General features: G+C 49.9%; 2 protein-coding genes across 7 annotated transcripts in view; one reads left to right on the plus strand and one right to left on the minus strand.

Annotated features, from left to right (window-relative positions):
- Positions 1–15,761, plus strand: part of NCALD (neurocalcin delta) — a 266,759-nt gene extending 250,998 nt beyond the window's left edge. For both annotated transcript variants that reach the window (XM_032858567.1, XM_032858568.1), the window contains 2 exons: positions 11,304–11,409; positions 13,071–15,761. In XM_032858567.1, the coding sequence (XP_032714458.1) occupies positions 11,304–11,409; positions 13,071–13,168 (204 nt within the window). In that variant the 3' untranslated portion in view covers positions 13,169–15,761. The remainder of the gene's footprint in view (positions 1–11,303; positions 11,410–13,070) is intronic.
- A 5,984-nt stretch (positions 15,762–21,745) lies between these two features.
- GRHL2 (grainyhead like transcription factor 2) overlaps positions 21,746–23,852 on the minus strand; it is a 158,023-nt gene continuing 155,916 nt past the window's right edge. For 4 of the 5 annotated variants that reach the window (XM_032858574.1, XM_032858569.1, XM_032858571.1 and 1 more), the window contains exon 16: positions 21,747–22,784. In XM_032858574.1, the coding sequence (XP_032714465.1) occupies positions 22,670–22,784 (115 nt within the window). In that variant the 3' untranslated portion in view covers positions 21,747–22,669. Of the gene's footprint in view, positions 22,785–23,852 lie in introns of all 5 variants that reach the window. The other variant, XM_032858572.1, reaches the window with a different exon arrangement.

Below are 23,852 nucleotides of genomic sequence, written 5' to 3' on the forward strand. Positions count from 1 at the left end.
GGTGACTTCCCCCCCAGCACCACCACCACACATGGGCATACATTCCTTAGCAAATTCTGCTCACTGTGGCCCCTCCATCCACCCATCCCCGGGACCTGCCCAGACCTCGAGCCTTTGGGGTTATATCCCCTGGAGTGGTATCTAATGATCAGTCTCTGACCTGGGGTTCAAACCCTGCCCCTTTCAGTTACTACCTCTATGACTCTGACCAACTTAATTCACCTAAGTGAGCCTCAATGTCCCCATCTGTGAAAGGGAACTGCCACCCCTGTTTTGGGGTTAGTTTAAGATTAGGTGTGACTGTCCCTGTTCAATGCTTAGCCCAGTACCAGGCATACAGAAAAGCAGAAAAGCTCATCATCCCCACTATCATTAGTTGACAACTTTCTTAGACTCTTGAATAAAGGCAGGGACTGGGCTGGGTTCTGTCTCGTCAGAAATGCAAACATTGTAGAATCAAGGAAGCATTCCATTTTATTTCCCCAGATCACTCACTGAGAGTAAATACCCTGAACAGGCCAGGAGAAGGGGCCCTGGTATTGGCCACATTTTCCTTGTCAGACCCCAAGGGAAGGTGGGGAAGGGACACGAGAAGCCGTAAGTGGTCGTGCCACCACCAGCTTGATCAGCAGTGAGTGGGACTCAGAGAGGAACTTAGGGGGACTGAGACACAGCCCAGAGGACGATCAGGACAGCTTCAGCTGCAGGCAATAAAAAGGACTAGGTGGGTGGGCTGGCCATCACTCACCATCTTGGCAGGAGAATGGGCACAAGAGGGAAGCATCTGGAAGCAGACAGCAGTCCAAGAGAGTGGGCATTTGGCTTCCTGGAGGGCTCATCTCAGAAGCCAGCACTCCTTCCAGAGCTTTGAGGTTCCGAGATAGATCTACAGCCCCTGGGAGGACAGGTGGGGCTGCTGGAAGGGAGGGAGAGGGTAGGACACAAGGAAACGGATAGCAATCCTCTGCTGGTGAGATTGGGGGTGGAGTCAGAGGAGCATTTGCTTTCAAGGAAAGAACCAGGGAGAGCCCGTTGCAGAAGCCTAATGTCAGAGCCGAAAGAGACCCACATGACTGCCTTGTCATCGAGCCCTTGTAGCTGAGGCCTGGGGTCTGCTCCTGGGGCATTGGGCCTGACCCCACAGGGCAGTGAGAGGGACAGGTGCACACACATCTGCAGGCAGAGCAGGAGTCCGGTTCCCAGATCTGTCAGCTAGTTCTTTCTGTGGCTCTTCCTTCCCCTGGAGCCATGACTATCTGAATGTGGTATGTTAAATTAATCCGTCAGAGCCAAGATCTTAAACAAGAATAAAGGATTTCAGGGGCACCGGGGTGGCTCAGTGGGTTAAGAGATCTGCCTTCAGCTCTGGTCATGATCCCAGGGTCCTGGGATGGAGCCCCTTGTCAGGCTCCCTGCTCAGTGGGAGCCTGCTTCTCCCTCTTCCTCTGCCACTGCTCCCCCTGCTTGGGCGCACGCTCTCTCTCTCTCAATCTGTGCCAAATAAATAAAATCTTAAAAAAAAAAAAAAAAAGAATAAAGAATTTCTCCCCTCCCCTAAGGATAAATGTATAAAAAATATGATGTCAACGGTAAAAATATGGGCAGTACAGAAAAATACAAAAGCAAAAGAGAATTCTCCATATTCCCACTCCACATACAAAGAGAATCACTACTATTAATTTTCTAGTATTAGAAAGTAATATTTTCTGGTCTTATTTCTGTCATTTAAATGATTTCATAAAGTATATGAAATTTTGTTTCTTGCCATTTTTCACTCAACATAATAATATAAGCATTTCTCGTGTCATAAAAACTTTAATAATGATATTTTAATAGCTGCATAATAGTCATACAGTACAACTTACTTTCTCTTCCTCTGTTGGATATATAACTTGTTTCCAGGTTTTATTAATATACATGATACTGTAATTTTTAAGTATAAAATAACAGATCATTCTTGTGTGTGCTGCTTTTTCTATATTTAGCATTATCCCCTTAGAATGGGTTCCCAAAAGTACAATTACTGGGCCAAAGGGAAGGAGCACTGATTTCTGAGGTGCTGGATGCTCTCTGCCAAGCTATTTTCCCAAACACGCTGTTTGAGTGAATGAAGGAGGTGCCGTGGCGTTGCACTTTTCCGGTTTTTCTTCATCTTTGCTAATTAAACAAACATTTAAATTTCAAAGGTGATTCATTTTAATTAGCTTTATTTTGTCTCTCCTTTTGGGGGTGGAGGAGTGCTGTGCTCTGCCCCCGTGTCCTCTGCCCCACTGCAGAGAAACGGGGTGACTGTGTTCTCCTTTTGAAGAGAATGACTTCCTGATTGGGATTTAAGGGATAAAAAATTCGTTAGCCACGGTGTTCTCTCCGGTGGAACATTTTTGCGCAGTTCTCTTGGCTGCCCCTGCTCAGGGGTTTGGTGGACAGTACTGATGAAGATGTTGACCCTCAGGGAGAACCCTCCAGAACCCTTGGGCTTCTGAACATCAGACCATTCAAGCATTGGCTCAGACCTACAGTTCAGCACCCGCTAGGTAGCTGGCCCCGGGAATAAAGAGTGTAGGCAGCACCACGGACACCCTCCCCAGGCTGTGGAATTTGGTTTGCAAGGGTGGGTGGGGACTTGGCAGAGGACGCACAGAAGGTTCTAGTAGGCACTTGCTGAGCCCCTGCCCTGTGTTCTGCACGAAATGTAGAAAGGGACCATAGAAACGAAGGGCCATTCGGCTTCACAAGACATTTTCTGCCCTTCTCCCCCCCCACCATAAGTAGCTCAGTCCGCTCACAGGCCCAGGGGAAGTTTCCAGGTCATCACAGGAAGGACTCAAGAGTCCTTAATAAATGCTTATGTACTCAGGGTTTTTGAGGAGCCTGCAAATGGAAACCTTAAGTCTCCGTAATTGTTTCCTGCAGCCCCGCCCTCCGGTGATTAATATTCATGACCGTGGGGAGGAAACACTGCAGCACCCCGAGGCGTTTTCCAAATTGCCAAAGAAATTCAATTAAATTTAGAATCATTTTCCTACGAAGGGCTATGTTATTCTGTTCTGCTCCTTTGCAAATGGACAGTTCCGGATTCTGCCTCATTCTTGTGCTGAGCCCCGGGTTGCGGTGACAGGGTGAACTGGAATGTGGAGGACACTATCAGACTTTCCGTTCTTTTCGTTTCCTCTTTTCTCTTCCCACCGGGAAAGCGACCGCCCGCACTCCAGGCGCTGGGCCTGTCCCAGGAAGCCGTGTGCCAGTGTGCGGGTTCTTGGGGGGCGGGGCGCGCGGAGGGGGGTGCTGGTTCCAGCTGGTTCCTGCCCTCCAGCGAGGACCTCTGCAGAGCTGAGCCTACTTCAGACCAGTAACTGTCCCTTGGGTTTCTGCTTTGTGTTAGGTACATCTATGTTAGGGGGTGATGAGACGGGGGCAAGATGTGGGCCCCAGAATCATTCACAAAGGGCACTTCCATTTGTTAAAGTGAGTAAAACCTGCAACTCGATGGCAGGCACCAACATGTGAATTCTTGGGTGAATTTGTTCCTCCAAGACTCAGAAATTCAAGCAGTTTAATAAAAGGCAAATTCATGGTGTTCACTGACAGACCCTAAAGACTGGTCAGGGTGTGGATTGGGGTCCAAACGAGTTTATAATTAGGCTTGACAAGAATGGAGTGTGGGATTCTGTAAATTTTCCAGTTTTTCTTCCCTGAGGTTGCTTCTCGGAGTTTGGCGTTGGCAATCACATAATATTGTTTATGGGCCGAGCTTTGGTCTCTGTTGTAGACTCCAATACTGACATAACACCCTGGGTGTTTCCTTTTGTTGCTCTAACAGATTACTGTAAACTTAGTTGCTTAAAACAACACAAAGTTATTATTTTAACAGTTCTCCAGGTCAGAGGTCTGAACTCAGTTTTACTGGACTAAAAATCAAGGTGTCCACAGGTTGCATTCCTTCTGACGGTTTTAGGGGAAAATGTGTTTCCTTGCCATTCCTGGTTTCTGGAAGCATTCCTTGACTTGTGGTCCCCTTCCTGCATGTCCAGAGTCAGCAAGCTTAGATGGATTGAGTCCTTTTCACACCAGCATTTCTCTGGGCATCTCCCTTTGCTTCTCTCTTCCATTCAGAAGGACCCTTGCGATTACATTGGGAGCCGCCTGCCAGGAGAACCTTGTGATCGCAAGGTCTTTAACTAAATTCCCATCACGCTTTTAGCATGTAAGGTGACATTTTCACAGGTTCCGGGGGGTAACAACCTGCATATCTTTGGGGGGACTGTTATTCAGTCTACCACATATGCCAAAATGCAGTTATGTTCCTTTTTTAAAAAAATAATTTTGTGCTCTATCAACATCTGGATGAACAAACAAAACCATATGCAGATTTATTTTTAGAGCCTTAAATGAACATTTTCACGTTCACGTGTTTGTTTTTTTTCAAGTGACAAATTTAGGAACACGGTTTAGGCCCAGTATTTTATTATTGCGTCAAAACCGCCTCTCAGGAGTCGTAAGCCAGACAGATTACAGCTCTGACCTTTTCCTCCTGTTACAGCAGATCCTCTCCTCCAGATGGGGGCCCCGAGACCTGGGAGAAGCCTTCTGCCTCATGTAGCCACCTGTCAGCCCAGCTGGAGACAGGTCTGCACCAAACACCCGTCCCAGCACGGGGTCTGAGGAAGGGGCCGAGGGAGTGGGGAAGGGATGTTGCTGATTTGCCCATGAGTGCTTGGACACTCCCTGGGTTGTGAGCGAGCTCGGTAAATGTTGGCTACCATTATTCTATTGCAGTTTCCAGAGCTAGGACAGGATGTTTTCCTGCTAAATCAAGGGAGATGGTTTCCCAAAGGATGAGGTAATAGAATCTTCAATTAAGTTTAAGTTAAGGGGCGCCTGGGTGGCTCAGTCATTAGGTGTCTGTCTGCCTTCGGCTTCGGTCATGGTCCCGGAGCCCGGGACCCCGTGTTGGGCTCCCTGCTCAGCAGGAAGCCTGCTTCTCCCTCTCTCACTCGCCTTGCTTGTGTTCCCTCTCTCACGGTCTCATTCTTTGTCAAATAAATAAATAAATAAGTCTTTAAAAAAAAACTTTTAAGTTGAATTCTCCTAGTCATAAAATGTATATTAACAAAGAGGTGGGAGGTAACCCCACGAAACCCTCAATTGATGGGAACTCACAGATATTCTGGAACAGATGACTTTAGGAGTTCCTGACCTTCTTCATCTCTTACCTTTCCTACCAAACACCAGCTCATCTGGGAATAACTAAAACTTCCAGGCTACTCCGATGCTCACAGGACTCTGACGAAAGAATGATCAGCTTTCCAGAAGAGAATGTGGTTGGCACCAGGAATGCCCGAAGGCTGGACTGGTTCTCAAGTTCAAGTTAGAGACTTTCTGAGAGGATATACCCAGGCTGACATCATGTTACCCAGAATAGTTCTCAGGAAACTTACTTTGAAAACTAGGTTGGAAATTTTCTAATTAGCATATTTATTACTTGGATGTTAATGATTGCTTCGAAAATACTGGTGTTCAAATCATTACTGTCTTGGAATCAGACTTGCCCTCCTCGTTGTGACACAGGTTAACTGGCATTTTAAATGAAGGCTGGGCAGATGTCAGGACACCTTTAATCTACCTTTTCATGGATTTTGGAATGAGTGCAACCTGAGGGAAGGAGATTGGGCACATCCTGGCAGCTCATCATGGAAGATTTCATTTCTGTTTCTTTTTAGCAGTATTAGAAATTTTTTTCTCATTCCCTCATGTGATGAAAGGCTCACATACCTACACCAGCGGCTGGATGAGGAGGAAGGAGGGGATGGTGGGGGCCAGGCAAATGTCTGCCCTCCAGGGGCACCAAACAAGGGCATAGGTTAGTCCCAGCTGGTGGCAAGATCACCAGCCCACTTGTGAGTGTCTGTGCCACTGAGGACCAGAGTGAGGACCAGAGAAACTTCTTTACCTTCTTTCAGAGCCACTTCCTGAGTGGCACTTGCATTTTTTCTCCGGATCATCTTTCTAAGTTGACGCCATAGATACTCTATCAATTTAATATGTTCCTTGGAGGCTTTAAACACTGGGTTCTTTTGATTCCGGGGGCGGGGGGAGTGGGTGATGGGACAAGAGCTTCTAATCCGTTTTGATATGGCCCCCGGGAATTCAACTCCACACCCCTGCCTAATTCCCATTTTTTAACGTGGACCACAGATGTGACCCCGGAATGCAACTTAAGATTTTTCTCCTGGAGGCAGCTGTAAAGTCATTGCTTAGACCACTGACTTTCTGGAAGAGCTAATCTTCGTGTGCACCATTGTGTTTGATTTACCCTCTTATTAGGGGATTAATCTTATGACAAGGGTTTAACTCTTAGCGTGGAGTGTGCCATCTGGTGATGTGAGTGAGGCGCCCCTCTCCGGCGGGTCCCTCCCTGTGGCATTCGTGGCCTTCCCGTAGCCTTCATGGCCTCCTCGTGTTTCTTCTGCCACCTGAACATGGACACTCCCAAGCAGAGTTCTAGCTACAGCCCGTGTTTCCTGCAGAAGTCTCCTCTCCTCAGTGCTCACCAAGGGCTAGCCCCATGCCAAGGGCTTTCCACGCTGTGTCTGACTCCTAGATCTGCCGTCCCAAATTATCATCGACTGGGCAGCTTGACACACAGCAGAAATGTATTCTGTCTCAGTTCTGGAGGCCAAAGGTCCAAAATCAAGGTGTGGACAAGGTCGGTTCCTTCTGGAGACTCCTGGGGGTCGGGAGGGGAGGTCATCTGTTGCATGCCTCTCTCCTAGCGTCAGTGGTGACACAACCCTCGGTGTGCCTGGCTCACAGCCATGTCACTCCGGCCTCTGCCTCCATCAATCACGATGCTCTCCCTGTGAGTCTGAGTCCAGATTTCTTTCTTCTTACATGAACTCCAGTCACTGGATTGGTTGGGGCCTGTCCTAATCCAGCCTGATCTTATTTTAACCTTATTACAGCTGCAAAAAACCTTTTTCCAAAGAAGGTCACCTCAATTCTTCTCACCTCTGCCAGCTTCTGGATGGACACGACGTTTTGCAGGACAGTGTTTCACCTGCGGCACATGCCTCCTCTCACTGAATCCTTACAACAACCTTGGAAACCCCACTTTATGGAGGAAACAGCCGATGACTTCCAGATCTCCAGCTTCGTTAGGTCCAACTTTTTTTTTTAAGACTTTATTTTTAAGTAATCTCTACACCCCACGGGGGGCTGGAACTCACAACCCAGAGATCAAGGCTGCACACCCCATCGACCGAGCCAGCCATGCGCCCCTGTTATGTCCTACTCTTTGTGACATCTTCACTGAGCTGTTGCTCTGGTATTTCACAAAGTCGGCGTTCCACAATCAAACTCATCCCTACCCCCTCACCCCCCACACATGAAGGCCTATAATATAACAGCTCTGGAACGTCTGTTAGGACAGTAATAAAAGGGCCCTTTGGATGGGGCTATCTGAAGCTGCTTTTGCATTGCATTTTGGGTAAGATTGAAAAAGAACATTAACTGTCCTTATCGAAAAATGAGTACTGCCACGGACTTGACAGAAGACCATGGCAGGAGGAATGACAGATTTCAGAAAATATGAAGGAGGCTGATTGAATGGGTCTGCTGACTGCTAGATGTGAAGATAGATGGCAGAGAGGCACCAAAGATGTCTGACTTGACCACAGGGTGGACATGGACAAGTTTGGGAGGGCAATGATGAGTTTGCTTTTTTTCTGGCAAAGTCTTCCATGAAACCTAATGTAAGAATGGAGCTGCTTTGGTTGAAAGGGGGCAGGGCTCCTGTCATCTCCTCCCCTCCCAGGAAAGTACCTACAGCTCCTTGGGGAGAACATTAGGAAAGTTCCTGACTGCATGTATTCTTCTAAGCACTAAACAAGAAACTACTTACACCATTCCAGAAACACGGACATCGATCCTATTTCAAAAGTGTTTCCAAGAGAGATCCTCATGGCCTTTCTCCACCCTCACTTCCTGGTGGGCAATATCCTTCTATGCGGGGTGTTCTTCTTTATCTAGAATCTAAATGCAACCTTGTACTGCCTTTGGTTGGTTGTCATGGGGCCTTGGATGTCCTGTCAGGAGACCCTCCATCTTCTGGTGAATGCAGGTGGTCTGGTTTCCTTCAGAGAGAAGGTTGCGCTTTAACTCTTGGAACTGTGCCTGCCCGGCGATCATTCTACAACTTTTATCAGTGCAGACGTGACTCCTTTTCCAGCATCCCAAGAGGTGGTTCATTCAGAGGGAAAAAGAAAGAAAAACATAGGCTATGAGGAAGCTAGAGACAGCCCCGGCCACAGGGCAGGCGCCATCCCAAGCCTATGTAGGGGCCGAGCCAGAGCTGGGCTCTTGGGTGTCCTCTAGCTCTGTGTTTACCCAGATTCAAGAATGAGGCTCTTCAAGTTTAATTAAAAACAGGATGTCCCTGCTGGGGCTCTCATTGACATTGCTAAAAATAAGTAGGGAAGTAGCCTGGCCTCTTCATGGTTTAATCCCATTAAATTTGGGGAAGGGGGGGAAATGGGGCTAATAAAAGACATGATTTGTTTCAGATGGCTGCCTGGCCTTGTGTCTTCTCTCTCCCCGTGCTGGGGAGCCCTAGATTCTGAAGTTCTAGTGCATTCGGCTCTGGGTTGTTGATGCCGTGGGAAGGGGACAAAGGGACAATTTCCCAAATGTGCCTTTTCCCAGACTGCCATCTACTTACTCATCTTGGGACCATTGGGATTTGTCACCTCAGCTCTTCACTCACTGCTCTGGTGCCACACACGTCATGGACGTGGTTTTGTGAATAATTCACGAATCCCTATCTGAGTTGATGCGCATTAAACAGAAAAAATCTAATCTAGAGTTATGAAAGAGCTGTCTGGAATGCGAGCTCTCACTTCCTCCTAAGCCCTGCGATACACTCAGACATTGTGCCTGTGCCCCATTCCAGAAGTCCTGTTTGCAAATATACTCATGTAAAGGCATCCTGACTTTCTTTGATTTTTATGTTAACCCATCTTTATTTCTCTGTCCCAACCCCACTTCTTTGGCCTGAGCGCTAAAGGCTAAATCTCTTGGAGACTTTGGGTTGAATGCAGGGGCCTCGTTTTCTCACACAAAGTCATCTGTTTGCGTGGTCTTTAATTAATTTGTTCAACCAGGAGAATTAATCTCTGGGTTAGTACACAGTTGACTTCCCATCAGAATTCCAAGAAGGAGAATTTCATGAGACCCAACTCTTAGAGGCTTAGAGTTCGTCACCATCACGGGAGCCAGGGGTGGCATAGATGAAGGCTTCCCCAAGAATGATTAAGGCACACTGGAATCACTGTACCCGTCTAAATGAGGGTCATACAAAACGGGGTGCTTTTGGTCACCAATACAGTGTCTCCCAAGCACTTTGGCAGAGGATTGGGGAGATATAGAATAAGAAACACCGTATTGGTCATTTTGACAATTGACTGTCCGCCACCTAGCACACAGTAGTCACTCAATAAATAACTGATGAGTAAATAACTGATGAGTAAAACTGATGAATGACAATTTTGTGATTCTCTGAATACCGCTGCCTGTAAGTAAGAGGGAGGTTTGGGGAGTAGATGCAAATAGGTAAATCCAAATTCATATCACTTCTATCTTTTTGTGGCTTATTGGAGAATGACAGATCCCTTCCCGTGCTCCCTGGGGGGCCCCATGGGTCCGTCCTGACCTGCTGTGGGGCCACATCTTGTAGCAGGCTCCCCCACACTCATGCTCTCCACCTTTTTACCATTCCTCCTACCTGGGGGTCCACGCAGGCCTTTCCCTCTGTCCTTTTCCTCGGGGAGCTCTCTGCTTCCTTCATCTCTTTGCTGGCCTCACTCCTCATGGAAGCCTGCCCTCATCCTCCCGGCAAAGAAGGCTCCCCTGTTACATTTGCCTTGACAATGATCCCATGAGGGCCAGGCTGGGACAGATAGGCCTGGTGTGTAATAGCTGGTCAATAAATAGCTGGGGAATGACCAAGGGAAGGGGTGAATGCATGAGCTATGGGAGGGGGGAAACTGAAATCAGGGATTTTCTTCACCTGGGGTCTTCGGGGGGGAGCCCCCAAATCCACAAGCCCCTGAAGCTGTCTGCCACAGTGTGTGCCTGGTTTCTAAGGGAAGCACCCATAGCTTTTGACAGACCAAACAACTGTCGGGGCAAAGGGCAGGCTGCCCCACGATGGGCACTTGGGCAGGAAGATTATTTTGAGTTAAAAAGCAGATGAAACCCAGCAGATTCAGGAGCAGCTCTCCCACAACTACCTAAAAACATTTAGGTAGAGAATCCAGGACGAGAACCACCACCCCCAAGAACATTACAGTATGAATGAGAGAATGAGATGCAGTAGGCAGGGAGGAACGTCGAAAGGCCTTTTTGATCCAAGTCCTCCATGTCCCTTTGTTTCCAAGTGTCCCAGGACACATTCGTTTACCAAACTACATTTGACAACAGGCCTCCAGGGCCTTTACTGAGTAGTGTGGGGGGTCCATGGCATTGGGGGAGACCGTTTCAGTACTGCTTACAAAACTCAGTAGAACCCTGTTTTTGCTCATCAGAGTTAAGATGTACCCGATTTATCTCAAGCCTCCAGTTGCATAATCATTTAGTGCAGAACTTGGATGGCACACGGCTTCATCTTGGGGATGCCCGGGAACATGCTGGGAAGCAGTGTGAGGCTACTGCTGCATTTAGGGGCCGGGCAGGTTTGCGGGGGGAGAGCATCGGGATGGATTGGTAATGTCTGCCTGGGAGAAGGCCCAGGCAGACACTTGCAGACCGTCAGGCACTTATTATCCTTGAGAGACTTGGATAGAGATGCTGGCCTGTCTTTCCGGCCTGAGGAATGTCCCCCTCAGCCTTGCTGCTAGAAGTGGGGTTCTTAGGAGCAACAGCAGCTCCACACAGAAGCTTATTAGAAATGCAGGATCCCAGGCCCCGTGACCACCCCCCCACCCCCAGCCCTGCTCAATCAGATTCTGCATTTTCACAAGATCCCCAGGGGATTTGTATGCACGTGACAGTCTGAGACACAGGGGGCGACACAGCCTTCCTGCTGGCTTCTCACAGCTGGAGCCAGCCCCACTGGCCAGGCCTCCCTTGCTGGTCACCACACACTGGTTTCCTACAGCACATCAGCAGGAACAGGACTGGCTCCCTGGGCTCATCGGGGCCATTCCCTTCGCCCCTCTCTCTGGGAGGTTTAATAATAAAGCTCTTCTTATCTTACGGTCTTACTAGGCTTACTTCTTGTCTTACTATCACATGGTTTCTCTCCCTAGGCGATCTATAAGATGGTTTCCTCTGTAATGAAAATGCCTGAAGATGAGTCAACCCCAGAGAAAAGGACAGAAAAGATCTTCCGCCAGATGGACACCAACAGAGATGGTAGGAGGCTGTGGGGGCTTGGCTTCTCTCAGAGCGGGGACTGCAGGCGGGGCTGGGGGCACTCAGGCAGGCAGATGCCACTAAGGGACAAGACACTAGCCGCAAGGACCTGGCTCACAGGTCTTTGTGAAAGGGGCTCATCCCACATGCTCCCTGGAGGTGCAAGACAAAGAGGGACCAAGATGGGGACAGGCCGAGACCGCAGCCGGCTGGAGCCGGGCAGGTCAGCTCAGCGGAAAGCAGAGAGGGACTGGGTGTGACTCCTCTCAGACCCCGGCGGCTTTCACCCCAGCCTGCCCAGGGCGTGCGCTTGGGCTCTTCTGCGCATGCCTGGAGGTGTTGGGTTTCCGGGAGCCACGTGGTCTTCCCCAGCCAGTGTCGGCCAGGAGAGGAGGGGATTGAAGTGGCCAGCACTTGCTGCCCGGAGGGTGCCCCCTACTGTTCAAAACCAAGGAGGGGATTCCAAACAATCCGAAGTGAAAAGGGAGGCTGGATTTCAAACTCAAGAATAGTGGACCTTAGGGGCGCCTGGGTGGCTCAGCCGGTTAAAGCCTCTGCCTTCAGCTCAGGTCATGATCCCGGGGTCCTGGGCTCGAGCCCCGCATGGGCCTTTCTGCTCAGCAGGGAGCCTGCTACCTCCTATCTCTCTTCCTGCTTCTCTGCCTACTTGTGATCTCTGTCTGTCAAATAAATAAATAAAATCTTAAAAAAAAAAAAGAATAGTGGACCTTAGATGTTGGGATGCAGATGGAATATAGGAGGCCCAATCAACTTTGAATTTTGGATGAAGAACAAATGTTCTTTAGAGAAGTATTCCCTATGCAATATTTGCGACACACTTAAATGAAACAAAAAATTACTTATTTGAAGTTCAGTGTTAACTGGGGCCAAGGGAGCAAGTCCCCTCTGGGAGCTCCTATCTAGAGCTGCCCCAGCAGCTTCCCCTGAGAATGGGATCTTCTGGAAGCACAAGGAAAGGGGAAGAAGCTTTGCCTTCCCCAACTATACGACAAAGGGACCTTCCAGAAGGGAGACCCATACATATCCCAGCTTACTCAACAAGGAAAGGGACCCACGGATAAAAGTGGGATCCCAGAGGGCCAAGTCTGTGTCCTCCAGCCTGCTCGGATTGACCGGAGGGCTCCCCTCAGCCTCGTTACTTTCTTACTTTGGAGGGAGGGGCAGCCTCCTCACATGTTGTCGAAAAGAAGGGGCCCTCCCCCCAGATATCTGTGTGGGCTCCTCTGCTCCCATGGAGGGAGAAGGACTCTTGCTGCAAAGCTAAGGCTACCGCAAAGAGGCCAGAAGGCTCCTGGGAAACCCCGTGACGGCTGTGGTGCCTTAGGAGTGCAGCCTGCTCTCTTAAAAAGGCAAAGGTCAGCTATCTGTTGCACAAACACCGAGTGAGAACCGCCCGCCCCCTCCTGGGAACCTGTCCTTTATGGCCATCTGACCCCTGTGAGCAGGGGCTCCCAGAAGCAGCGTGCTGTCTTGGGGGCCGCTGTCCTAGGTGCTGGCTGGGCCCAGGCTCTCACGGTGGTGGGGTGGGGGAGCAGGAGGGAAGGGAAAAGGTGAGTGGTTGCTGCCACCTAGACGTGGTGGGACCTTACATCCGTGTAGCTGCCACCAGCCCCCGGCTCACCTGTCCTCTTGCTTTCTAGGAAAACTGTCCCTGGAGGAGTTCATCCGTGGGGCCAAGAGCGACCCGTCCATAGTGCGCCTCCTGCAGTGCGACCCCAGCAGCGCTGGCCAGTTCTGAGCTCCGCACCCCACGGATTGTAGAGCTGCTGCTTGTGTTTGTTCCCTTTCCACCTTTCTTTTTAACAAAACTTTTTTTTTTTTTTTTTTTTGCCAAACAATATTGATGGTGATGCTGTCCCCCGTGCGGTCAGACGCACCTTCCTCCGTGCCGCCTTCAGCTTCCTCTGTCGTGGGAATGCCCAGAGCCCCAACCTGCTTGTGGAGAGCATGGACGTGCCGTCGTGCACGGACTGTGTGCTGTTCGTCGTTCTATGATGTCTCATCATTCCTATTGTTATTTTTCTTCTGATTCCAATGTTTCTGTTCTCAGACCGAAGACTCGGGGAGGCCAGAGAGGGCCAAGCAATCCAGTCCCGGGATTCTATGGCCAGCTCCCAGGGGCTTGTTTGAAAAACAAAACTCCCCACCTAGGTCTGGAGCCACTCATGCCCTCTGGGTGGTGGCACCCAGGTTGCCCAGGACAGGGGACCGCCTGGGGCCGGGCTCTGAGAGGGGCCTGGAGGCCTCCACTCCACCCTCTTCCCCAGCAGGCTATAGTGTCTAAGCTGTGAACATTTCAAGGTAAATTCATAGAGAAGAGGAAAAAAGATGGCTCAGCTGTTTCTTCACATGGTTTACACTAGTTGAGCTAAGATGAGTTTCTTTGGAAATTAAACACAAATGGTAACTTACCTAACAAAACCAGACCCATCTTGTTGCCTATTGTGATTAAAAAAAAAAAAAAAAAGACTGCTGTATATAAAATATTGGGTATTGCAGACCAAATTAAGTGTTTGCCTTGTTTAAATGAAATGCATGTTTAGTGAGCACTAATACAATCTTATTACAGAAGACTGTTTTTAGTAGCTTAATGTGAAGTAAGCCAACTATAATGAATGTCTGTGTCTTGTTTTAAGGTCATATCTGTCTTTGCACAAATGCACCAGTCAACAGGTATATTTTATATATTCCAGAGAAGTACAAAGTCACCATGACTAGGGCCCAACCTTAATTTTGAGTGCATTTCCAGAGTGGTAGTGTCTACAGGATAGAAGTAGGGCACAGTTAAGTGGGACATGTCCATTGGGCATCAGAAGGTTCGTCTTTACAAGAGATGTGAAGTCACCGTTAGCCCACTCAGCCCAGCAGCTCAATGGGAGTAGACTGGAGGTCCGGTGTTTTTCTGAGTAGATCAATATGCTGTCGACCCAACAAAAAAAAACACAAATTCTTGGGACTTCCCAGTGGTTTAATCCACATGATGAGTAAGGAGCTGTATCTGCAGTGTTGACCTTTCTATGCCCCCGGGGCCCTTCAGAGGGTTCAAGGTTGGGCAGTGAGCTGACTCTTCATGAAGAAGGCATGGCCCAGAGTATCTGTGCTTTCCAGGGTTCATGGTGGGGAGTCCAAAAGTATTTCCCATCACCATGTTCTCTGAATGCCAAATTCTGTTTCCAGAAGGGATAGCGCAAATTTGAGTCACTCTTTGGCTGGTGACCTCACATACACTAATTGGAATTGAAAGTTAAGAGTACAAATTGCTGATCACAAGTCAGTCAGTCATAGCTTCACAAGTAGTAGGCCTGGGGAAGTCCAAGCACTCAAGGACCCAAATGGGGGGGGACCTGCCCAGGGAGGAGGCAGAGAGATCCCTAGTGGGTTTATCTGCAGCCAAGCTACACCCTGTAGACCACAACCCCTAGAAAGACAAACATAACTATGAGGAAGATGACGCTAAGCCCATTCCAACTCCAGACTCTTCTTTATTACTTGAGTCCCTTTTAAGTGGTAGCAAAAATCTTAATTTCCATGGTTGATCAAAATGAACCAACTTGCCAGGATGAAATTTGGAGACCTAAACATGGTAAAATCGTCTTCCTCTTCCTCTGAGTGTCCGTTCCTCACAACAGGCCCGTCCTGAGACTTGCCAAATTCCTCCATGGGCCGAGTGGTAAGATCTGGGTTTGAAAACCAGGGAATTAAACTAAGAGGTGGAGGGCACAGTGAGTGAGGGGCCCAGCAGAGGTGCTGGCCATGGTCAGCGGTACATCCCATTGCCTCCCACCACTGCTCTGGACTGAAGACCTAATTCCCCCTTCCAGTTCCCCTTAGAAGGGGAGTCAGTTAATGTTTGGGCAAGCCTGCCTAAGCTCTACCCTCGGTCAGGACATCTTGTTGAGCCAGACTCACACAGTTCCCTAGAACTGAGAGCTAGATTGAGGAGCAAGGAAGAGGGGCTCCAGCTGTTGAGGAGAGAAGACAGAGCCAGACCCATGGCTAATGAATGCCGACACGCCTGGGACGTACACAAATAGTCTTGTCCTGGCCGACTGCTGACCCTGTCTGTATTTTCTCGATGGTTATTTTTTTCCTTCTACTCCTTCCCAGGAAGGGCTTTGCATGTCTAATCCAATGCACTTAAATTTGGCCAAGGGACTCTGCAGCACCCAGAAGGCTGAATGACTAAAGGTTTAGGTCATTCCTTTGCCGGGCCGTTCATTGTCATTGCTGTGGTGCGGGACCTCTGGAAACGGAGTCTGTTCTGTCTGAAATCAAGCCAGTCTGTGATGTTCAAGGGACTGGAATAAAGTGGCTTATGACTTGAAGGACGATATAGAGTGGCCGAGTGTTCATACCCTTGCTTAGGGTGGGGGAGGGGTGCTAAGGGTGCTGTTGCATCTCTTCTGTTGTCCCAGGGGACCCCTTCTACAAACGGATTTAATAAGATACAGATAAACCTTGAACAATGAGAGGGTTTGTGGTGCAGATCCCCTGTGCAGTCAAAAATCCACATAAAACTTTTGATTCCCCAGAATTTAACTAACTACCAACAACTTGGCATTCAAGCACATTGATTGTGTCGTGTGGGTGTCTGGGAACTTTGGGTTTGCTGCTTAAACTGCTGCCCCGGGGGGAATCTGCCTGAGTGAGGATCTAGGTGCCTACACACCCCCCACCCCTGCTCAGGTGTGGCTTCTGCCCTAGAGACAAGGGAGCCAGGGTTTGGGAGGGGAGCCCAGAGGCGGTGCTGAGCCCAAAGCCCTGTCCCAAAGCATCCTTGGGCTTCCTTCCTCTCTTCTTCCTCTTCTTCCTGCGCCTGGGCTTCCTTCTCTCCACTCACATCCTTGCCGGCCTTCACTTTCTTCTCACCTCCCCTCCTTCCTCACAACTGCAGCTGCAAACTCTGGTCCGAACATTGGGTGCAATGGAAGGCAACTTCCTCTTCAGTGACAAATGAACATCCTCTTCTCCCGTCTCACCCTCTCTGTCTGGAGAAGCATCGAGAGAAAGGATGACATGATGCAGACTCCACAGCCTCAAAGCACATTAAGATGAGGGTTGCTTTTTGGGTTTTGTTTTTTTTTTTTTTTTTGGTCGTTGTCTTGGCCTCACCCGCAGCACGGAATTCCATCAATCCAGGAAAAAGGCACTGAAGTTCAGCCACGGTAGGTGACTCGTGGGCTGACCAGACCTCCTGTAGTAATTAAGTTGGCCTGCAGGGGATCTGGCCTTGCTTCAGTCTGTCCCTGTGGTCCAGCAATGGATACTCATGAGTACTGAACGTGAACAACACCCCTGTCGTTCCTGGCACCGACGGTGAGGTGGCTAGCCAACCTGATCGGGAGCCTGCACTCCCGCACCTGTTGGAGGCCAACCTGGCAATTTCCAGCAAATTGCCAAGACCGAGACTCCTATTTTCAGGGCATTGTCCTAATACCCAACCCAGCTGGATCCCCTCACAGCCTAGTCGAGGAATGGAGGGGGCCCACTGGTTGAGGAGGAATTCTGAGTGTTCCCCTAAGTCGAGGCAGAGAGATCACGAGAACTGTCTTTGGAAGAAATGGAGATGTTTCACACATGCCTCTCTTGGCCCGGCGCTCTGTTGAAATTTGTTTTGAGGTGGCTGAAGAAACAAAGAACACCGAGACCTGTATTTTCTGAGGCAGTAGTAAATCAGCCAAATCCGCCTAAAATAGAAAGGTTGTTGCATAGTGAAAAGATGTTCCGGCCAAGGGTATAACCGATAGTATATTCATGTCAAACAGGTTTCTCTACACTTGAATGCTGACCGTGACTTAGATAGGTCCTGGACCTTGCCATACCCAGTGCTAATGTGCCATGCATGGTCCCAGACATCCCTGGGCTTTAAAAAAAAAATGGCCATTTGGAGAACATTCCATAGTGTGAAGCTAACCCCCTAGGGCAGCTCAGAGTGGAGAACGGCCTTAGAGAGGCTTATTTCATGACTTCTCTTCTCAGCACTATTCCAAGAAATAGATGGCATCTTTAAGAGTTCTCTAGAAGGTATGGTCAAAATACTTTAAAATTCTGGACAGCTCAGCCTGTCAACCCTTACTAAATCTCACAGATGCTACCAGTGTATCATACAATGCAGACAGACAGATGGACAGACTCAGAAAACATATCTTTCCAGTACCAGTATTTAACCACTTTACTGTGCTCACACTGAGCACTCAATAGTGACCCAGCACCATACCACGTGCTATAGTCTTGGCGGTATGTGTATGTTGGGGGGGGGTAGAAGTTATTACCAGAGAAGTAGGAGACCAAGCTCACAGTTCAACTGGTAAGTTTTGTCCAGCACCTTGAATACATTCACAAAGTAATCTACATCTATGTCTACAGCAGAGCAGAAATCAAGTTTTTTCCTGAGTGTTGCATGAGAGGTATTTGCTAGGCAGGAAGCAAGCTGGCAATGTTTGTCTTCAGTGCCCTTTCAACATCTCTTCTCTTTTGCTACTTCTGGCTGCTCAGAGGTTCCCCCACTGTGTTTCCTAGAATTCCAGAGTCTCCAAAATTAACCCCTGCACCCCTTTAGCAGAGAACAGAAAAGTGTAGGGAAGAAGGACCTTAAGGACAAAAGGTTTAACAGCCTAAGGTGGTAGACCAGAAAACCCATTCAGGGAACGTTGACTTGTGAGAATAGACCCCAGTGAATTTCTACTGGAGACCTTTTAGAAGGGGTTGGCTGTGGGCACTAAAGAGAACTGTTCAGATCTTCCCTTTTGAGACCCCTGCTGCTAAGAGCACAGCTGGCCGATTGACAGACTCCAGCTGCAATCTTTGGGGCCACGTCGCATTTACTCCGAGGTCACACTCTCTGGGGCTGCTCCAGTCAGTGACTACAGGTGGCGGGGTTATTAGAATTGAGCCATTCTTGCCCCACATGGGATTCTTCCTGCAGGTGACCTTCGCTCAAGGACTCAATGTAGGGCCTGGCTGAGGCAGTCTGAGGCTCCTCCTGCTCAAGCTTCTTCCCTTCCTTCCTTCCTTCCTTTTGGAGGGATTAGTCCACACGCTCTCCCTGTCTCCCCTGCTCGTTTCCCCTTTATCACTCACATGAATACCCCCAATAATTGTCTTGAATGTCTAATCCCATTTTGGCTTCCGCTTCTTGGAAGACTTGAACTGACCCAGTGACCATCCCCTCCCCCATTCCCGTTGACCCTCCGATATATGGGCTCAGACACTCAAGTAGACAGCCTTCTCAAAGTGACATTCACACTGGTGATTTCTCCTGTCATACAAGGATTAAAGGTAGGAGGGGTAGTGTGCCTTAGAACTGGGGTGAGGACCCTGGCTCTCCTAGGGTGAGCCCTTATCATTGTACTAATGATGCCAGGCCACTCTGCATATACACTACTGCCTTGAAGGGCAGACTGTGTCTAACCTGCCTCTTTGTCCCCAGCCTGGGGCACAGTGCCCAGACCACAGTAACTGAACTGAATAAGTACAGAGAGCAGAAGGCAAGAGCCAGGACTGGACCCTGTGGCCCAGACAGGTGGTCATCCTCACCTACCCGACCTGCGTTCCACACCGGGGCTGGGGGTGGGGCGCACATGGCCCCAGAGCTCACTGAGCCGTGGAGCCTTGGTTGCCATGCGCCAAGAGAGGGGTTACCTTAGAGCAGATATGGAGATCAACTGCAGCCTGTCAAGATCTACTAAGGCCTGGCGGTGCCCTCTGCTGCCCACGCATGCTGTGGAACATGGATCACAGCAAAAAGGCTTTATGGCTCATTTGTGGCTAATCCCATGATCCCTCCAGAATCCTCCTCCATCGGCTCCTATCCCCACCTCCTCTTCCATGCCCTGGTCCAGGCATAAAAACAGCTGGGGCTGCCACCAGGGGTGCCACTGGGATTGAAGCTGTCAGAGAAGACTTTCTTGAGGCAAATTTTTAGCCAAGATTCACACAGTGGACAGTGTGAGATGTTGCTTGTGTGGAACAGAGAGGCTCTCTGGAGGATGGTGGCTGAAGGGCATGGTGGCTAAGCAGGGAGCAGCAGGGCAAGAGACCGCCCCAATACAACTAGAGTTTTAGCCAGGTGCTTTCAGCCCATGCAGAAGCTACTACACATGAACTAAAGAGCCAGAATGTTCTTGTGGTAACTCAAGTGGGGGTGAGTGAATTGGGAGTGAGTGTGGACAGAACCTACTCCCTACCCTGAGGTGTTGGCCAAAAATAACCATCCCAGTGGCCCATCACCGGCACACTGAAGGCCTCTTGATTTCTTTAGCTCTCTTCTCATGTAACCTTGGGTGGAGCACAACAAATCCACGGGAAGAGGACACACCTGCTGTGTCGAAGCCTAGGACCCGGGTGCCCAGGCAGAGCCTAGAATCTTCCCAAGGCCACAATGAAGCTTCCTTCCAACAAGGTGAAAAGCCCCCACACCCACCTCACAGAAAGCACCAGACACTGTCATTTACTCTGATGTTATGAATATTTATTTTTTCTTCTTAAAAATGTACAAAAAATAAAATAACTGTATTTATAGTTTATAGATTCCCCCTCTCCCATTTACAAAACTATTAAGTTACATTTGCCTTTTTTTTTTTAAACACAAGAGCAAATTGTCCATCTATTAATCTCCCTTGCTTGCTTTTAAGAAAGGGCCGTTCACAGAATTTGGCACAAACCCTCTGTTTCTGTTGCATTTTCCTAATTTTAAATAAGAAGGAAAATAAATGTTTGATTCATTTCACGCTTCCTAAGTTTCTGGGCTTAGTCTTTGAGGATCCAAGTCCAAGATGACATCTGACTGCATTTTTCTGTTGGACCCAATTTCCAAACACCTGTTAAGTCTAAGCAACTTGGGTATATATAGGACATATACTTGTTTTACGTGTCCCTCATCTTACATGGATTTCCTTTTTAAAGTGTATTTATTTGAGTGTGATTAATTTGAGGGACAAAAGAAGAAGAGGCAGTTTTTCCTATCTTTCTAGAGTGTTTCTGCTCAGAAAATTGTGCTCACTGAGGCTCTGCTGACATTCACGGTGGAGGACATATCCATGCTAAGCCACAGGCACTCTGAGAATGCAGAGGGCACGGTGGGGAGGGGGGAACAGATCAGATTGTAAGTGATGCTCTGCGCCACCCTTTGGTGGCACTGGCCTCAGCTTCTTTGTTCTGATAGGTCGGGGTCACCACAGTGATTGCTCAGGGACCGGAAACAAATGCAAAAGCATCTCTGAGGCATTCTCTGCCTAGGGCAGGACCAGCAAACACTTTCCTATAGAGGCTAGAGAAAGAAGGGGAGGGTAACCTGTGTCAGATTGCCCCCAATTTTTTCTTTTCCCTGCTCTGGACTCTACGCCCCAGCCCAACTGTATCTGCAGTTTCATCTGCCAATCATGTTTTAACCCGCCCTTGCAGGTTCAAGGCGCATGGGAAGTGCAGAGTACATTGTGTATTTCCAACACTGAACTTGTCCATCACAGAACAGAGCTGCATCAGCACCCAGGAGGGTCCCCAGGCTGCTGGTCCAGGGCATGGCAGTCAAGAGTGGGAGACCAGGGAACAGGCTGGAGCAGAACTGAATCCAGGATGCAAACCTTTGGCACCAGGGGAAGGGGTGAGGTGTACAGAAGATGCATAGAAAGGTGCCCCCTCACCACCACTGGACACCACCCTAGGTGCGGCCCCTGCTCCCCGTCAGAGCCTCAGGAACAACAGCTGGGCTGGAAGCAGCCCTTCCGTCCTGTTCTCCGCCTCAAGGGCAGGTGGGATGGGAGGCAGGGAGGCCTTGGAAAGACCCCCATACCCCCCTCCCAAGACGTCAAAGTGCTTCACAAACAATTCGAGGCCCGTACACAGAATCCGTCCTAGTGAAGGACCTTGGGGGGAGGACATGTCTGGCTACCCAAAGGCTTGTGCTTCAACCCACAAGGCTGAACGCAAACCCGAGATCACCTACCTGTCCCTTCAAAGAGAACAGCAACCCAGGACGGCTCATCATCCCGCCATCGTTTAAGGAAGCGTTTTTTTCTCCTCTTTGTCTCCCAGGGCACGTGCGGGAGGACGACACCTCCGCCCTCCCAGTCATCCTCGGGAGGACTAGCGCAGAAGAGCTAGAGCGCTCTGGGGGCGCCCCCTGGGGCGACACCCCCCCACACCCCGCCCCCGCATCAGGCAGCTTGGAGCAAAGGTGGCCCCGGGCCTTTGATTCGGAGCTAAGTTGACAGACAGCCGAGCTCGCAGAGCTGCAGTCAGGCTCCTCCAGGGGAGGCACGTGAGACGGTGAGGCGCTCCCGCACGGCCAAGTCCTCAGGTCCTCGGGATCGAGCTCCGCTGCGCCCCGCACAGCGCCCCGCAGTCTCTCCGCCTAGCCCTGTGCAGCTGGAGGGGCGGGGGCCTCCCAGGGAGACCAGCGCAGCGGCCCACAGGGCGGGCGTGCCCCCCACTCCTGCAGCGTCCTTCTCCGCACCCCCGGGGTCCCCTGACGCCCCGAAGGCCGCGTCCCTGCCCGGCACAGAGGCAGCCCTCTGGCGGGAAGCGGAGTCCCGGCTCTATCTGCCCCAGGCCAGCGGCAGTAAACGCGCCCGCACACCACAGGTAAAATATATTATTGCCATATTATAAACACTATGTACACGCCAGCCAGGCGTACCTTCTGGCTCACTCATTACACGGTGGCTGAATGTCTTCCTGGGCAAGGCCCGTGAGCCACTCGCTGGAAACCCTGGGAAGGTTCCCCACAGCAACCTGTAGGCTCCTGCCCAGGCAGCGGCGTCCACCTCCAGCCCGCCTGACTACTGCAGTGGCAGGAGCGCTTTTGGTCCAGCCCCTCAGGAGAAGCAGAGGTGAAGCAGAAGGACCCAGACGTTTTCAGGCTCTTCAGGGCCAACAGACTGGCTGTGTTTCCCTTGGAAGGGTAGGGCTCTGGACGGTCTCATGTGGGGCCAGCAGTGCCCTGCAGCGTCCCAGTGGGCCTGGACCCTGGGCTCCAGGGCAAGGTGGACAATAAATAAGTGTCTGACGGGCCCAGCATCCCTTCCTGAGGGGCTCGGGCTTCGGCTCTAGTACGAGCCAGTGGATGGGCCAAGCACATCGGTAAGGAACAGGGCTCTGTGCCTTGCCCGGCTCCCAGCACAGTCTGTAACAGTGGTTTTGGGGTGGGGGAGGTGGGCGTCCGGGTTCCGGGCCAGGGCCTCCATTGCTCTGGGGAGGAAGGCACGGAGGGCCGATGCCAAGGGGAGGCCGAGAGCAGGGCTCAGATTTCCATGAGTGTGATCTTAAAGCCTTCCACCATGCTCTCCATGTTGAGAATGAAGGTGTCCTCGTTCGAGTAGTGCTCAATGATGTTGTCGTCCATGTTCACCAAGATGCTACCAGGGAGTGGGGTGAGGGGTAAGAAACAAAGACACCATCAGCAACGCAGCGTGCAAGGACATATGCCAAGCTCGGTGGGGGGGTCCCTGAGCCATTCTTTGGGGGGGGGGGGAGGATATGGAGGAGCGAGGAGATAAGGCAGGAAAAGAAGACCCTTATCATATTTTCTTTCCCCAGAAACCAGTTTGAGGAAAACAAAGTCTCGATTTGTCAGAACCAACCTCGCAACTCCTTATTAAATGGGTCTTCAGAGATTGTTCCCCCTTGCTTTATTGAACAGTAAACTGTGGCCCAGAGCGGTGAGCCTGAAATCACAGGGCAGCTCTTCACAGAGCCAGGTCCTACACAGGTCCTAACTGTTTTCACTAAACCATACGGCCTCTTGAAAACGCACTTTAAAAAAGTGCTCCAAAAAATAATAAAATAAAATAAAATAAAATAAAATAAAATAAAATAAAATAAAAAAGTACTCCAAAGGCGGAGGAAGAGGAAAATCAAGAAGCGTGGCTACCCTTCGCTGAGCACCTCATTTGTTTTAGTGCTTCCAAGACCTTGTCTTTAATCTTCCAAGCAGCCCCGAAGGTGTGACCATGTCCACTTGGCAAATGAGAAAACCGTGTGCAGATAAGTGAAATCAGCTCCCGGGGTCCCTCCCGCCGATTCGTGGCTGAGCTGGATTGGAAACTGCTCTGCCTCTCGCGGAAGCTCACACTTCGCCACGGGACCTACTCGGGTCAGCTATCCCAAGTGCGTTGGTTTTAAGAGAATCAACAACTTCCAGGGTCTGTCCCTGACTCGGAAATCAGACAGATCTCTTTGCCTTTGAAGAACGGACTCATCTGACAGCTATGTGTCAACTGGCAAGTTTTTTAGCCTATGAGAGCCTCAGTTTATTCTTCTGCAAAAATTAGAAAAACAACCCCGCTCTACAGAGTTGCTGTAAGGAGTCATGTATTTACTGCAGGGCCAACATGGTTCTCGATGGAAGTGAAACGTTATCTCCACTGGCAGGCACGTCGGCACTGAGGGAGCCAGACCTTGAGACGGCCCCCAAACCTCCTCAT

This window comes from Lontra canadensis, unplaced genomic scaffold (assembly GCF_010015895.1).
Source record: "Lontra canadensis isolate GAN:19392208 unplaced genomic scaffold, GSC_riverotter_1.0 scaffold15, whole genome shotgun sequence".
Taxonomy (NCBI): Eukaryota; Metazoa; Chordata; class Mammalia; order Carnivora; family Mustelidae; genus Lontra; species Lontra canadensis.